This window comes from Crotalus tigris, unplaced genomic scaffold, assembly GCF_016545835.1.
Source record: "Crotalus tigris isolate CLP2741 ecotype Arizona unplaced genomic scaffold, ASM1654583v1 scf7180000017598.18339901613:2243638, whole genome shotgun sequence".
Lineage (NCBI taxonomy): Eukaryota > Metazoa > Chordata > Lepidosauria > Squamata > Viperidae > Crotalus > Crotalus tigris.
The window spans coordinates 1,478,679-1,496,200 of record NW_024096502.1 but is presented as its reverse complement, the minus strand read 5'-3'; the positions used below and the strand labels follow the sequence as shown (position 1 = coordinate 1,496,200).

Here is a 17,522-nt window from a genome sequence, read left to right as displayed (position 1 = left end):
AAGTGAGGTTCTCACTGTATCCAGTCCAGAATTTCCTTGAGTCTGAAGTTGTCTTGTGGGTTTTTGGAATTTGAGAACTTGCAAAGTGCAAAGAAGTGGTTGAAGGTTGAAATCCCACAATCCAAAGAGAGTAGCCAACAGGAGTGCTAGATGGCACCACATAAACTTGTGTCCTGTACGTACCTTGGATAGTCACTAACACAGCCATTCTTTCTTTCAATGCAGCAAGGGAGCACACATTTTATGGGATGGTAAGACCTGGTTCTCTTTATCTGTTCTGTAGCATTTTAATATTCAAGGCTAGCACATGCCGTTTCCACATTTAAGGCATAACAAATGGGGCACGTCCACCTTGCAGAATGAAAGGTGCAAAGAAAGAAAGGTGCAACAGAAAGAGTTGGATTTAGACCCCGAGGTCTTTCCAACTCTACTATTCTGTTAAAAAGCTACACTAAAGGGGGAGGTAGAACATCCACTTTAAAATATTTGAACAATTCTCAGCTGTGTTACGACTGTTCTTGATTGATCCAGATGGGAGAACTGACATGAAAAGTTAGAAATTGCAAATGTGTGGAAAATATGGCGTTGGTTGTTGAAAGATATAACATTTTTTCATCTCATCAGTGCAGTGGGCGGGATTCACTACATATTTGTGTTGTAATGTGTTCTGCATGCGTATTTCTGTTCCCAGTGCCAAATTGTCTTGTCTTTCTGGCTCTCACATACTCATTATTGGATTTTTTTTTCGTGTCTTGGAACTTGACTGGACAGTCTGCTGCATGATCATAATAGGCCTGCATGCAAATAATTAGCTCCTATGGGTTTGTATGTATGTATGTACGTACCTATTGCTGAAAGGATCAGAAGATTTATTCCCAAAACGCTTCTCTTAGTTTCAAAGGCTCTTAAGAAGTTTTAGTTAGGCAAAAGCTGAACCTGTAAGTTCTTGCTTGTAGAGCAGATCCTATCCAGAGGTTAGCAGTTATTGTGAGTCTCCCATATTCTTGAACTGCCGAGAAATTCAAATAATGAAACTTCCTGAGAAACATATTCTGTCAGTATGGAAATGTCGAACAACTGACATATTCTAGAATCTGGAAACCTCTTGTTAGACCATGTGAGTAAAATGCAGGATTGGGGATGTGTTCATGCTGGGAATGGCGAACAGGGGATGGCTGTTCAACTATGTGTTGTTGCACAAAACATGAAGGGCTTCCCAAACTTTATATTGGATTTTGCATTTCATCTTCCAGGGCTGCCTTCCTCTTGTGCTGATGTTTGATATGAAGGAAGAAATTGACGTAGAACCACATTTTATTACCCAGCTGATGGAGCAGCTAGATGTCTTCATCAGTATTAAACCAAAGCCGAAACAGACGAGTAAGGTGAGTAGAACGGACTCTACGTTTTTCTGGACAAGGCTGCATTGAGCTTTTAACGATCTTGCTTTGAAAATTAAGCCGGCCTATTCTGATCATCGCAGGGACCATGGTTAAAGATGCTGAACTTGTCAGCGGGAAAGCTGATAGCCCGGGTTCAAGACCCAAGCACCACGCAACGGGATGAGATCCCCTTCCTTACCCAGCTCCTGACCACCTAGCAGTTTGATAGCATGCAAATCCAGCTAGATCAGAGGTAGGCCACCTTGGCTCTTTTATGACTGGTGGACTTCAACTCCCAGAATTCCTGAGCCAGCCATGCTGAGGGGAAAGGGAGAGGTTTCCAAGCTGAGCCATGCTGGCTCAAGGAATTCTGGGAGTTGAAGTCCACGAGTCATAAAAGAGCCAAGGTTGCCTACCCCTGCCCCAGATGGTGGGCAAGGAGTTGTGGTTGAAGATCAAGGGTCTGTAGAAACAGGCGGTCCAGGGGCAATGCACAGAGAGCTGAATTAGCTCAAGGACCTCACCAATGATGGGCCTACCACAGGGGTAGGCAACCTCAGCTCTTTTATGACTCATGGACTTCAACTCCCAGAATTCCTGAGCCAACCATGCTGAGGGGAAAGGGAGAGGTTTCCATGCTGAGCCATGCTGGCTCAGGAATTCTGGGAGTTGAAGTCCACGAGTCATAAAAGAGCCAAGGTGGCCTACCCCTGAGCTAGATAAATAGGTGCCACTTCAGTGGGAAATTAGCAGCTTCCTGTGCGCCTCGGCATATAATTGTGCTGGCCACAGGACCACAGAAGTGTCTTCAGAGAATGCTGGCTACCTTGGCTAAGAAACAGAGAAGAGCACTGCCCTCTTGTGTTGGACATGACCAGAGCAGAGGAAATCTTTACCTTTTCATACTTTCTAATAATTGTAATAATAAAGTTTGAACTCTGGTGCTGGAGAAGACTCCTGCAAGTCCCCTGGACTGCAAGGCGATCAAACCGGTCAGTCCTAGAGCAGATCAACCCTGACTGCTCTTTAGAAGGCCAGATCCTGAAGTTGAAACTCAAGTACTTTGGCCACCTAATGAGAAGGAAGGACTCACTGGAGAAGAGCCTAATGCTGGGAAAGATGGAGGGCAACAGAAGAATGGGACGACAGAGAATGAGGTGGCTGGATGGAGTCACTGAAGCAGTAGGCATGAGCTTGAATGGACTCCAGAAGATGGTAGAAGACAGGAAGGCCTGGAGGAACGTTGTCCATGGGGTCGCAATGGGTCGGACACGACTTCGCAACTAACAACAACAACAAAAATAATGAGAAATCTGTTTTAACCGCATTTTAACAAATACTAATCCAGTGTTTGTTTAGTACAGTGGTTCTCAACCTGTGGGTCGGGACCCCATTTGGGGTCGAACGACCATTTCACGGGGGTTGCCAAACAACGCAGTCCGCCATTTTTTTCCCCCTTTTCCTTAGCTGTGCTACTCCCTTTTATTCTATTGGCTTTTGAAAGCCAATAGAAGAGACTCTCTTGAATAGAGTCTCATTCTATTGGCTTTCCAAAGCCAATAGGAATTGTCCAGGCTGTCTCTGCCCTGCTGAGCCCGCCAAAAGTCCCATTCTGCAAACGGTGCTGCACCAGTTGAGTAGTCCTCGACTTACGACCAGTTGAGTAGTCCTCATCTTATGACTGGTTGGGGGTCGCGGCATTAAAAAGGTTGAGAACCACTGGTTTAGTACGTAGGTTGAATAAGAGAGGGGAGAGTATATAGCCCTGTCTCACTTCTTTTCCACTCTGAAGCCAGCTCATTTCACCCTTGATTGTGACTTGTTCTTCTTTGTGTCGTTTTATACGAAGACAATGAGATACTCTACAATTCCCATTTTTCTAAGGACCCTTGAGAGTTTAACATGACTGACACTCCTCAAAGACTTTTCTATTGTCACATATTGACTTATTTTGGGTATCCCTTGGTTTTCTAAATAGGTCAGCAGACATCAGCAATAATACGTCCTGTTCCTTGGCCTTTTCTAAAAACCATCTTGAACATCTGGGCTCTAATTTGTGTTGGATGATCCTAGACATTATTTCACTGTCATGTGAAATTAAGTCTATTGTGTAATAATTTGCACACTGTTAAGTGTCCTTTCTTTGGTCTTGCCGTGTTGTGTTATTTAACAGGAACCAGCGTGTCTAGCTGCCACAATGTAATATCTAATGTAAATACTGAAGATCTTTATTAATTAGCAAATGATGTCTTTCTAATGACTTCATCAGATTATATTTTTAATATCAAGTTAATTCCTACAAAAGTACCAGAATGTTTGCCTTCAATGTTGGTCTGAAGCTTCCAAGAAAAACAAAAATGTAGCCAGTATCTCACTATTATGTAATTTTAAGGCTAAGAGAAACACAAGCAAGGGATACAAGCTGACCAGATGTTTTTTTGAAAGTTCTTCCTAGCCCCAATCTTCTTAGGCTGATGAACAGACAACAAGGGAAGACTCCTTTGACAACTTGACCAAATGCAGTTAACAACCCAATATGCAGAATTAAATAAAGCAGCCCTTGTTTTGCTACCAAGATGAATTAAACCAGTTCTTGTTCTACGTCAAAACATGCTTTTTCCTTGTCACAATTATTGTGGTGACTTTTCTGTGAAGGAAAGTTGGCATAATAAAGTTAAATGTGATGGTGGGGAGTCTCAGGGCTCTAGAAAATGGGAAATCCAGTTTCTCTAGACCTGTATGTTGAGGGGAAAAAAAATGTTATGAACTGATATTTTTATTTGACTTGGGAAACACTGCAATGTGCTACTGATATAATAAATTTGCAAAGTCTTCCTAATTTCCTACAAAGGTCTAAACAAGGCCAGGAATCTGAGCTTAGAGCTTGGCTGCCTAAAGCAGAGATAACTACATTTATATCAAAGATTGGATATTGTTGGTTGGTGTGATTCTAAATGAGGCCGAAATGTTGAATGCACCTATACACAAAGCCTAATTTAGTTCATCTTCTGAACTATTACAGTTTCAATGACTGTATATTTGGTATTGCAGCCAAGAATCCCTTACCATTCCAGATTTTTTTTGTATAACTCAAAGTATGTAGTTTAGGAGCCACAGCTACTCTGTTACTACTAGGAGGAGCTTTCTTCAAGAGTGGATTTGTAAACAAGGCTGGTGACTCTTTCCAGTTGTCTGAAAATTGTTTGAAACATGTGTCAGAAACTCACGTCCGTGTTTTCTTTTCGCAGTCTGTGATCGTGAAAAGCGTTGAGCGAAATGCCTTAAATATGTATGAAGCACGCAAATGTCTCCTGGGTCTGGAAAGCAGTGGCATTGCTCTAGCGACAAATCCCTCCCCAATCTCTTGCCCAGTTGGTCTTCCTTGTCCTGGCTTGGACATCTTGACCTCAGGTGGCCTTGGACTAACTGGACTCGGTATGATCTACAATCTAATATTTTCAAACCTCTTCAGAATGAGCTGTATTAACCATGCCTTTTCAAGGTTTAAGGCTGGGGTGTCCAATCTTGGCCATCTTAAGACCTATGGACTGCAACTGCCAGAGTTGAATTCATGGCTGGCTCAGGAATTCTGGGAGTTGAAGTCCACAGGTCTTAACGTGGCCAAGGCTGGACACTCCTGGTGTACGGATTTATTTAAAAAGTAGGCTGAACAATAGCTTGAACATGTAAGACTATGTTGGGGTGTGTGCGCGTGGGTGTGTTTCTCATACATAAAAAAGACAATCATGGAAGAAAAACATCTGTTTAACTTATGAGAGGAAATGGAAGAATGAGAGAAGAACTTGGAAATTTAAGGTAGGAATTTATGGAGGTAGGGAGGCTGTCAGCAGCAAAGGAAGAATTTGCAGTCATAGATGTTAAGTTGTAGTTGTTGAGTTAAGCCAGGAGTTGCCTGAATAAAACCTGGATGACCTGTTTCCAAGGTAGACTGTTGACTGTACTTCTTTGAAAAATAAAACAAGGGAACCCCATTTCTTGTTTTTCAAGAGGCAACTGGACTTTCTTTGTTTTTCCTTGAAGACATTTCGCTTCTCATCCATCTTTAGTTCAGAACTAAAGAAGCTTCTTGGATGAGAAATGAAACATATTCAAGAAAAAACAAACAAAGTCCAGTTGCCTCTTGAAAAAGCACCTTTTGGACAACCATGACCTGGATGAGCGAGAACCTCCATAGACAAATCTCATTTCTTGTTGGGGGCAGCATCCAAGGAGAGAAGTAGGCATCTTGCCCATCTAGAGTGGATCTTCCTTGAGAGTTTTTCACCATCCAACAGAAGAGCAAAAATCACTCATTCAATTTTGCATCAGTCTTTAAAATCATTGGTTGTGTGTCTACAGGGTTGTAAAATCTCTTTTACTTATCTTTTTTTTTAATAGGTCTTTTGGGTCCAACCACTTTATCTGTCAACACATCTACACCCCCAAACTCTCTCCTAAATGCTCTCAATAGTTCGGTTAGTCCTTTGCAGAGTCCAAGTTCAAACACACCAAGTTCAACTCTCTGGGCTTCCTCAATCGCTAATACAAGCTCTACAGGTTGGTATTTTGGGTTTAAATTTGGGACATTTTAAATAGACCAGTGTAGCACACACACACACACACACCCTAAACATGCATACGAGGACATTAAAATGATGCCACTACTTCAAGACACCATCACTGTAAACTGGGATTGTTTGAGTCCTTGGGACTTCCTGATGGGCATAGAGTGTGCCATTTCATTGTGGTTTGTGGTGGAGCACTTGCTTTGCATCCAGAAGACCCTAGTTTAGTTCTTGGCATTTCAAGAACCTAGTAAAACAAAAGCTTTTCCTAAGGCAGGGGTAGGCAACCTTGGCTCATTTATGACTCGTGGACTTCAACTCCCAGAATTCCTGAGCCAGCATGGGGGAACTATGGCCCCCTCATAACTCGTGGACTTCAACTCCCAGAATTCCTGAGCCAGCGTCAGGGAACTATGGCCCCTTCATGACTCGTGGACTTCAACTCCCAGAATTCCTGAGCCAGCATGGGGGAACTATGGCCCCCTCATGACTCGTGAACTTCAACTCCCAGAATTCCTGAGCCAGCGTCAGGGAACTATGGCCCCTTCATGATTCGTGGACTTCAACTCCCAGAATTCCTGAGCCAGCGTCAGGGAACTATGGCCCCCTCATGACTCATGGACTTCAACTCCCAGAATTCCTGAGCCAGCATGGCTCCGCTTGGAAACCTCTCCCTTTCCCCTCAGCATGGCTGGCTCAGGAATTCTGGGAGTTGAAGTCCACGAGTCATAAAAGAGCCAAGGTGGCCTACCCCTGCCCTAGGGGAAAGACACCTCTGGGCTAGTCCATATTCTATGCAATCTTGCTCTGCTGAATTGCAAATTGATCACAGGTAGTCCTCGACTTACGACGACTCATGGATGCTGAAAAAAGTGACTTGCAACCGGTCCTCACACTTGCTCTCAATTTTATTTTAAAAAATGTCAATTAAAAAAAAAAAAAAAAAGACAAAAACACATATTATCGCCCCCCCAGCTGAACACTGACAAATCTATTGCAACCAAAATGGCTTCCTCCCTTGCAAAGCAGGTCCAAAATGGATAAGCATCTACACCTCTTTGTAAGCCAGTTGACTTTTCTCACACTTGCAACATCCCCGTAAGCACACGATCAAAACTGGAGTGCTTGGCAACTGGCTTGTATTCATGACGGTTACACCGTCCCAGGGTCACAACATCGCCACGTGTGATTTGCTTAATGACTAAGAGATTCGCTTAATTGCAGCAAAACAAGGTTGTAAAATACCGTCCCAATTGTGTTTGTAAGTTGAAGATTCCCTGTATCTGCTTAGGACTTTAGATACCTTCAGCCTCAGCAGAAATGAGGCAGAACGTCTGACATTTTCTTCCAGGTTTCTCTGCTATTCCTCACCTGATGATGCCGCCTACTGCACAAGCCACGTTAACCAGTATCTTGTTGTCAGGAGTGCCCAACTACGGTCAAAGCACACCATCTCCCCCTCCCGGCTTAACTCCTGTTGATATTCATGTGAATGGCATGCAAGTGGAGAGCAAGAAAAAACCAACCTCATCATTAAATGGTCATGTAAAGGTAAACAAATGACCTCAGGGTGTAACCCTAGCAGGTTTATGACAGAGTGAATTCCAACTAGCTAAGCAGAATTTTCTTTCGTGCACATTCTATGTAATAGCAATAGGGCTTAGCCTTATATACTGCTTCACAGTGTTTTTATAGCCCTCTAAGCAGTTTACAGAGTCAGCCTATTTGCCCCCAACAATCTGGGTCCTCATTTTACCAATCTTGGAAGATGGAATGCTGAATCAATCTTGAACCAGTCAGGATTGAACTCCAGGCAGTGGGCAGAGTTAGCCTGCAATACTGCATTCTAACCACTGTGCACCACCACAACTCATATCAAACATGCAAAAATAAAGCTTGTTTTTAATTGGGCTTAAATATTAGTGCACTTTACTCGGCAACTACATAATCGTTACTGCTCCTTTTTCTAGGACGTTACTTTTTCAACGGAACTTAACCAGGATAAATTTTTGTTAGAGGCTTTGCATATCATATATAGTATAACTTAGACATTCTGGCTTCTGATGGTGTGAAAACAATTATGTCATTTTATTATGGGAGCTTTTTTACATCATAGAATATATATCGTGTGTGTGTGTGTGTGTGTAAGTCTTTGGTTATTCGGGTTTTCTCCCGCATAAAATCAGAAACAACTAAGACCACACATTGCTCCTCGAAGCACGAAGCTGAAAACACCAGCCTGAAGATGACGAATGGGACTTCGTCGAAACGTTGCCAAGACACTTCCAATTTTACGCAGGAGAAAACCCGAATAACCAAAGACCTACATACAAACACCCGCGAAAACCTCAGAAAACATATATATATATATAATTATTAGATCACCTATTCATTTTTTTTTTTTTGGCGGGGGAAAAAGAGATATTAAGTAATTAAGGAGGGTCATTAACAGGCTTTCTTTTTCCAAAGTCTAAGATGATTAAACCTAGGTTAAACATACTGTTCCAGACCTCAGCTATGAAGTATCCTGCATTCTCTGCCACAGCTCTTGGTGAAAATGTACTAAATACAAACCACAGTGATCCTTCTCGGACGATTGGTAGCCATAATGCCACTGAACAAGTGACGGCCAAGACGAATTCTGGCGAAGGTATAACCAAAACTGCCTCGGCGTGGTCCCATCTTCCCACTGTAGAAGGACAGCGCAAGCTCTTGGGCTAAAGGGGTCGTGTTAAGAAGGATGCTAGAAAGACCAGCTGCATTATTTCTGTTGTAAAAATAGAAATATGCCTCAAACCACAAGGCAGGGAAGCCCATGCAGGTCAATTAAAAGTTGCTCAAGATCAAATGATGAAAACATTTCTAAAATATCTGTTTCTGGGCAAAAGAACTTCTTGGTGGATTGATTCAGAGTAACAAACCATAATAGGTTAATACAAATAATGATATCTGGGCTTAAAAGTGCTTAGTTGTGTTTCAAGGGGTATTTGTTCTAAACTAACTTCTCTCATGCAGAGAAGTGAGAAACTCAAGATTAGAGGAAATTAGGGAACAGAAGCTTTAAATTTCTTCTCCTCACAAAACAAAAACTTTGGGATTTTGAGGTTTGTGTGAACAGTCTGCATTTTTTTTTTTTTTTTTTACAATGAACTAGGCTAGTAACCATTCCCCAAAAAGGAAATACCGGTAATATACAGAAGTATACATCTTTTTTTGTTAATCCCATTTGTAAACAATAGAATTAGTTCTATCCTAGCAGAATCATGGCCCATGTGTTTTAATACTTGTCCAAATATACATGTGACCCAACACATGTATTTTTTAAAAAAATTTCTGATTCTTGTCTGTTCCTATGTTAATAAAGACTAAATATTTCAGACCTAGGAATCTTCTGGATCCTAAGATATAAAGATGGCAGTGAGCAATTTTTTTTAATAAAATGACCCAGACTAGCTGAAAAAGAAGACGACCCCAAGCCCTTTTAGCCATAACAATTCCTCTTTTTAGTGAAGTGGAAATTTTATGATGGCTTTCTCCAGATGTTACACGTTAAGAAGATCTCTAACTCGTATCATCAGCAATGGGTGGGTCCGTCTCATTGGTTTCTCTCGGTCCGTTGTAGGTTGCAATGATGCTTTTGTGGAAGTGGGTATGCCCAGGAGTCCTTCACACTCGGCAAATGCCAACGATCTTAAGCAGATGATGAGCACCTCTAAGCAATCCTGCACGAAGAGGCAGACGGTGGAATTGCTTCAAGGCACGAAAAATTCTCGTTTACAGTATGTGACGTTTATAAAGATAAGGTTGTGCAAAGCGGGGGAGAGGCTTAACGTGTTTTCTGTGGGGCTGTTGTTTTTAATGAAAACATCATTTGCAACCCATCCACGGAGGGAGCTTCTTGGACAACATGCACAGGGCAAGAGAGCCAGGATCTTTTACAATCTCCTAATGGTTTTTATTTGGTTGACGTGCTTTTCCCCCTCAAAATGGTGCTACTTATGCAGCAATAATATAATATTACCCCTTCACCGATCCTAACATTCCTAACATTGTAAATATGGTTTGCTAGGCTGTGAGAGTAATGCAGGCAACGATCTACATATTGAGATATCATCATTTTTGATTTATCATTAATCTCTTAGCCGTGGCTCTTTGGCTCCCTCGGAGAAAATTAGTGACATATTTCAGTCAGGCATTAAGTTATTTGTAAGCGTCTTTATTCCACTTTCCAAATTCCTTCTGAGGGTAGATCATGATTCATAGCGGAGAGTCTGTCTGGGGGAAAGTCAGATGTAAAAGACCTTACTGACTCTCAGGGAGAGTTACACAGAGAGTAACTGCATCCTCTTTTCCTCCTGGCTTATTTTAATGGCGAGGACCGTAGACAGCCAGTAAGATGATTCCCAGCTTTTCTTCATATCCTAAGGCAGGAAAATGAACCAAACAGGAGAGCAGAAGAGATTGCAGCCCTATTTCAAACAATAAGATCAAAATGAGTTTCAGAGAGTTTAGCTGTAACGGCAGCATTAACAGTCAATCAATGGAAAGAAGCATCAGCTTCTAGGTTGATAGGCCCTGAAGTTGCCCTTGAATTATAAGGAGATTCTGGAGAGAAGAGGGGAGAGTCCACAGAGAGTGTTTTTTGTCAACTTTGACAAAACTTTGGCTTTGCTGGCTGGGGAATTCTGGAAGCTGAAATCCACATCTCCTTAAGATGCTAAGGTTGATAGTGTTGGTTCCCAGACAGGCTTCCCAGTGCATGGGAATCAAGCTGTAGAGAGAAGACCACTGTAATCTTAATGCTTTTGGTATAGAAAAGAAAGAAAAGACACTTAAGAAGTATCCAAGAGGATGGGTAGCCCATCAAATGAAGGTATCCTTGATCTTTTAAACCAAGGTTAATGAAAGGAAAAGAAGAAGGCAAGGTGAGAGATGGAGGAAAGGAAAGGAAGATATAGGATAGGACAGGACAGGAAAAGAAAGGAAAGGAAAGGAAGATGTAGGATAGGACAAGACAGGACAGGAAAAGAAAGGAAAGGAAAGGAAGATGTAGGATAGGACAAGACAGGACAGGAAAGGAAAGGACAAGAAGATATAGGTTAGGATAAGATAGGATAGGATAGGATAGGATAGGATAGGATAGGATAGGACAGGAAAAGAAAGGAAAGGACAAGAAGATATAGGATAGGATTGGACAGGAAAGGAAAAGAAAGGAAAGGAAAGGACAGGATAGGAAAGGAAAGGAAAGGAAGATATAGGATAGGATTGGACAGGAAAGGAAAGGAAAGGAAAGGAAAGGAAGATATAGGATAGGACAGGACAGGAAAAGAAAGGAAAGGACAAGAAGATATAGGATAGGATAAGATAGGACAGGACAGGAAAGGAAAGGAAAGGAAAGGAAGATATAGGATAGGAAAGAAAGGGCAAGAAGATATAGGATAGGATAAGATAGGATAGGAAAGGAAAGGAAAGGAAGATATAGGAAAGGAAAGGAAAGGAAAGGAAAGGAAAGGAAAGGAAAGGAAAGGAAGATATAGGATAGGACAGGACAGGACAGGAAAGGAAAGGACAAGAAGATATAGGACAGGAAAGGAAAAGAAAAGAAAAGTACACCTGTCTTTTTTTTCAGCACGGGGGAGAGGTTGCTGTCGGATTCTGAGCTGAGTGCTTCAGAGACCACGATGGCTGATAAAAAGGCACCTGGAAGCGAACGGGCAGCCGAGCGGGCAGCTGCAGCCCAGCAGAATTCAGAAAGAGCACATCTGGGCCCCCAGTCGACGTATGTGGATATGCAGGTATTGACGCCTCCATGGATGGATTTCCACTCGGTGACGGGCTGTGTGTGGGAGTTGTGCCTGAGCTTTGCTGTTTTCTTGCAGCTGCACTAAAATGGAGTGAGGCTTTCTCTCTATAGATTGTTGGCTTTGCCTTAACAGTGTCGGTGTGATGTTCTTGGTGATTACTTCATTAGGCTGTTGTTTACTGCCTGATTGTTGGCCTGGTATCAATCCTGGTGTTAACCCCTGCTTATTTGGATGTTGACGGGGGAGAGTAAACCCCACTCTCTTCCAGCACTGATGATGTCACCCGGTTGGGTAATGAAATGTCTCCAAGAAAACCATCAAGCTCAGAGAGCGCTAGGGACCCTGCAATTCAGCCCTGAGCTACTTCTGTTGGTATAGCAGTCTCTGCATTGCACTAATACAGACATGTCAAACACAAGGCCCGGGGGCCAGATACGGCCTGCAAAGTAGTTTCATGTGGCCCGCAAAGCCATCCTGGAAACAGTGAGGGAATGGCCCCCGCTGCCTTGGCTCTGGCCCAGGCCAGCCGGGAGCCAATGTGCAATTTTGTGGTGGCCATCTATGCTGAAACGCATTCAGTCTTAGCTCCACAAAGCCGTCTAGAAACAGCGAGGAACCAGCCCCTGCTGTGTCGGCCCCACCCCCTGGGTGCATGCTGGGGAGGTGTCACCCTTTGTGAGGAATGAAGAAATGGACCATGCCTTGGCGCTTGCCCCAGTCCCCCCCCTTCTGCCAGAGACCCTCAGATCTGTCCCACTCCTGCCCAGGCCCTCACAGGCACCCTTGACATGAACAATGTAGAGCTGGCCACACCCACACAATAGGCCACACCCACTCCATCCATGCCCACCCAGTGGGCCGCACCCACCCTGGCCACACACACCCGCCCCCCCCTGAGGGCAACCGCAATGCTGATGCGGCCCTCAATGAAATTGAGTTTGACACCCCTGCACTAATACAACCACCACCAGAGATTTATGCGCTGCTCTTCTGGTGAGGTTGTCATCTGAACATTCCCAATACTTCGAAATGGATTGCTGATGCTCCCAAGTTTTCCCTCAGTGGACGTTGCAGCCCTAATTAGCTGGTTTTAAGTGGGATTTTTAAGTATTATCAAAGGTTCATTGCTGGGCGGTGCGAAGGGTTCCTCTGAGACAAACCAACGGATCCCGATCCAGATCTTTGTGGCTTGTGGAGCAGAGTGTCGGCGTGACCTTTAGCAAGGGCAGTGATTAAGCGGCCTTCTCTGGGTTTCATTTCTAGGCATTTGACTACGAACAGAAGAAGCTACTAGCAACCAAAGGTATGTGGAACAACGGTGACTTGCAGTGTGTATTTATTAGTAAGCAGAGTGATGAAGGAGGCTTTGCTTGCCCGCCCTCTGCCATCCATTCCCTTCTGCCCTCAGTTTGGGCTCTGCTCCAGTGGAAAAACTGTAGCTTAGACAACATGTTTTGCAATCCAACCCGTCTTTGTGTCTTTTCTTCCCCTTGAAAGGCTCCTGGAGTTACATTTTCTGAGCAAACAGGATCCTTTTCCTGACTACGTTTTTATGGGGCGGTGATCAGGACATTTGCCCTGCCTGTTACTGGATTATTCCTACCTCTATTTACCTTTTTCACTCTTCAAAACGCACACAGGTCTTAGGAGTTGCTTTTCTCTAATGTTAAGCAGTGTATATCCTTGTTTTATGCCCCTTGGGAAGGTTGAAAGCGTCATGCATCCTTGTTCACCATACAAAAAGACAAACAGGGTTTCAGGTCATCCGCGTTTCTTCCTTCAGTTGGCACATTTAAAGATACATGCACATCAGCACGTTGCGTGTACAGTAGTCGCCAAAATTGTGGAAACCTTTTGGGAAAAGTATATTTTTGAGGTTTGATGGCTAATACCACTTTTTTGGGGGGTGTAGTACCCTAAAATTATATACTAATCGAAAGATAATTTAATCAAGAATGTAATGCAACATAGTTTGTTCAATTATCTGTACTGTATTCTATGAAAAGTTATAGCCAAAGAACCAGAAAAAGGAAGCACAACTTGCTTAGGTTGATCTCAGGTAGCTTTCCTTCATCTGATTGTAGCCAATGAGCAGGAGTGTTTAGAGAGCCAATCAGGTGTCATCTTGCTTTGGCAATGAGCCAATCAGATCACAGTAGGATTCAGTTATTGATGTCCTGTATTGAAGCTGAGAGGAGGACATTGGTCAGTGTGCTATGTGATCGCTATCGTTGGTTGGGCTTTTTTGTGTTCTTTCATTTAGTGAGCTTGTAAAACATAATAAAATTAAAATAATGGTGCAAAGAATTGAATGGTTGCCAAGAAAGTGATGTAAAATAGTATTATTAATTGAACAAGGCTAACTTAACCAAAGGCGGCATTTCTACTGTACACTGTACACAATTTTGGCTACTACTGTATCTTTGACTTGTTAAAAGGAAAGAATCATGAAAGTCACAAAAGATGAGGTAAATGTGCAAGAAAGTGATGTGCCCTGGAGTGTGCCAATTATGCACTCCTTCAATACCCTCAGTGTGTAGGGGCCTCATAGAAGCCTCCGTGCTTCAAGAAGGGTGTGATGTACATCTCAGTTGTACAGATTTAATGGCCGTGTAACTCAGCTGGCCTACGTGGCATCACTGCAAGGATATCGTGACCCATTTGATGCCGTTCTGATGTCCTTGTGGCTTCCGACAGAAGCCTTAGGTACTGTCTTTAGGTTTTCTGCTTCTTTTCTGATGTGCAACCATCAAACATGACTAGCCTTCATTTTTGGTGATGTAGCAAGATACAGGTTTTAAGTATTTTGTTTTTGAAATGGGAGTGGGCTTGTTTTTGGCCTAAACACATGAATTCTGCTATTTTTGTAACACAAGAGATTCATCCTCTCTTGATCCTCTTCTCGGCTAGCAAAATCCTTCCATCAAATATTTGCTTGGTGGCTTTCTTCCATGCTTTTGAACTTGGCCTCCACTTCTCACTTGAAATTGAGATAAGAAATAAAACAACAGCAAAAGATCCTTGCCTTACTTTCCTTTTATCTATGCAGCTGCTCCATCTTGCTACATTCTATGTTTGAAAAGCTTTACCTTCTTTTTTATTTATTTTTTTTAAAAAAAGATTTTTTCTGAAGATCTCAGATTTCTTTGTTCTGTCTCCTGAAACTTCAGAATGACTCTTCTGGCTTTATACAAATATTGGTCTGTATTCTCCTCCAAGCCAATCTTAATGTAATTTATCAGAATTAATTTACTTTGTGTGAGTAAATAGGTACGCATCGTGTACACGTGTAGAGATATGTAAATAGACTCAAAAACCAATCACATATAATAATAATAATAATAACAACAACAACAACAACAATAATAAAGTTGGAAGGGACCTTGGAGGTCATCTAGTCCAACCCCCTACTCAGGTAGGAAACCCTATACCAGTGATGGAGAACCTTTTAGAGACCGAGTGCCCAAACTGCAACCCAAAACCCACTTATGTATCATCGGGTGCCGGGTAGGTGTGGTCCATTGGGTGGGCGTGGCCCATTGGGTGGGCGTGGCTGCGGTGGTAACGGCTGACTGGGTGGGACTAAAAAGTTCAATCAATCAATTCCAACTTTGCGAGATCTTTTTTTTTTCCCACGAGAAATTGATTGATTGAATCTTTTTTTTTTTTTTTGCACATGGCGGCGGAGGCCTAAAGTGAAAAGGTTTTATAAAACCCAGCTGAAGGCCTAGGACTGGGGCTATGGCGCACGTGCCCACAGAGAGGGCTCTTCATGCCACCTGGTGGCACGCGTGCCATAGGTTCACCACCATGGTCCTATACCATTTCGGACAAATGGCTGTCCAGTCTCTTCTTAAAAACTCCCAGTGTTGGAGCATTCACCGCTTCTGGAAGCAGGTTGTTCCACTGGTTAATTGTTCTGTCGGGAAGTTTCTCCTTAGTTCTAGGTTGCTTCTCTCCTTGATTAGTTTCCATCTGTTGCTTCTTGTCCTGCCTTCAGGCGCCTTGGAGAATAGCTTGACTCCCTCTTCTTTGGGGCAGCCCCTGAGATACTGGAACAGTGCTATCATGTCCCCCCTCGTCCTTCTCTTTGTTAAACTAGATATACCCATCTTTTCTTGCTGCATGCTCAGAAATATAAACTGAAATATGAAGTGGCCCTAGCAAGTTTAAAATATTTGGAAAATGGTAAAAGCAGAGAGTGGAAGATATTCTGGAACTAATCATAAAGAATTTTGCTTGCTTTAAACAAAAAACAAAAAAAACCCACTGATGCTTATAAATATGTTTTCTCCCCCTTAAAGCTATGCTAAGGAAGCCTGTTGTTACGGAGGTGAGAACACCCACAAACACCTGGAGTGGGCTGGGCTTCTCCAAATCAATGCCGGCCGAAACCATTAAGGAACTGAGAAGGGCAAACCATGTAGCCTACAAGCCATCTATGTCGACAACTTATGAGGTATGCACAAGTTCAGTGTGTGCTTAGCATGAAAAAGAAGAAATTGGAGCTTTTGGTCTGAACTTGAGGCAGGTTGTGTCTGAGGTTTGCTGCTGTGACTTCCATGGTCTCTCTGACAAAGGTCTGTTTGTCATGACCCCTCCAGGCCTCCGTGAAACTGTGGATTGTGTTAACGTTTTTTTGTGTGTGTGTGCATGCAGGAGGCAGTCTTAATTCATTGTACATTGTTTATTCCATAAATACTTCAGTGTCGTGTTGTCTTCCAGCCATTTTTCTCTTTCTCCTTAGGAGTTCATTAGAGGGGACACACACACATACACACACACAAACACACACAAAAACAAAAGTATCTCAGACTGTATCTGAGTCACTTGGCTCTGAGTCCCAGGATTAAACCACAGCCTGAGTTCTCTGCTCTGTAAGCTATTTTTTTTCAGAGACTCAGGCATCTGTTGTTTTTCCTTGGAACATGTGGGGAAAATAACATTAAAAAACAAAAAAACAAAACAATCTATTGCTTTGTTTTTTTCCTGCTTGCATTGGGTTGTTTTCAGAATGTCTGCTAGTCTTAGAAACACTGGTTTTAAAAAAAGGATTAGTTTGAATTGGGATAACCTAGTACAGTGATGGTGAACATTTAGAGACCGAGTGCCCAAACCGCAACCCAAAACCCATTTATTTATCGCAAAGTGCCAGGGCTGCATCAGCATTGTGATGCCCTCAAGGGGGGGGCAGGGAGGTGCCTCTGAGTGCTGCCTCTGGCATACAAAAAATGGGGGTGCAAAAATGGGCCACCGTGCTGCAAGGTGCAAAAATGTCCGCCGCCGCACTGCGGGGTGCAGATACAAGGTGCTGCATCATGCAAGAATGGGGCATGGCTAGTGAGTATCATGCAGGCACTAGCCCCGCCCCATTTGCAGTGCAAAATGCTTCCTCCTCCCTTTTCTTCCAGTCCAACAATGGTTGGTGAGCTGTGCTCTATCACCTGTACTTGAGCTTATTAGTTGGCCGCTTCGCCTCCTTTTACTGGGTGGGACTCCTGCTCCGGGCGGCTGATGGACCTGCTGCTGCATGCTAACAGAGAGGGTTCTTTTTTTATTTTTTTTTTCCAAACTCTCCTCCATACATATACCTTGATATTTATCAGATGTTAACATACATTCTTTTTACATTCATATATAAGATACTTTTAATAAAATGAAAAAAATACATACACATGACTTTTGGTGCTGCTCGCCCATTTCCCCTTTCACTGTATCCACACTCCTTCTTTTCTACCTTCTTTCTCCCTTTCTTCTCTTCCCTACTTCCC

At 42.9% G+C, this 17,522-nt stretch overlaps 1 protein-coding gene across 1 annotated transcript in view; it reads left to right on the top strand.

Annotated features, from left to right (window-relative positions):
* The window catches only part of BICC1 (BicC family RNA binding protein 1), a 134,303-nt gene that overhangs the window by 109,007 nt on the left and 7,774 nt on the right, over positions 1-17,522 (top strand). The window contains exons 9-17 of the mRNA XM_039366823.1: positions 1,254-1,385; positions 4,631-4,817; positions 5,781-5,939; positions 7,299-7,498; positions 8,456-8,597; positions 9,570-9,726; positions 11,577-11,742; positions 13,015-13,054; positions 16,056-16,210. Of these exons, the coding sequence (XP_039222757.1) occupies positions 1,254-1,385; positions 4,631-4,817; positions 5,781-5,939; positions 7,299-7,498; positions 8,456-8,597; positions 9,570-9,726; positions 11,577-11,742; positions 13,015-13,054; positions 16,056-16,210 (1,338 nt within the window). The remainder of the gene's footprint in view (positions 1-1,253; positions 1,386-4,630; positions 4,818-5,780; positions 5,940-7,298; positions 7,499-8,455; positions 8,598-9,569; positions 9,727-11,576; positions 11,743-13,014; positions 13,055-16,055; positions 16,211-17,522) is intronic.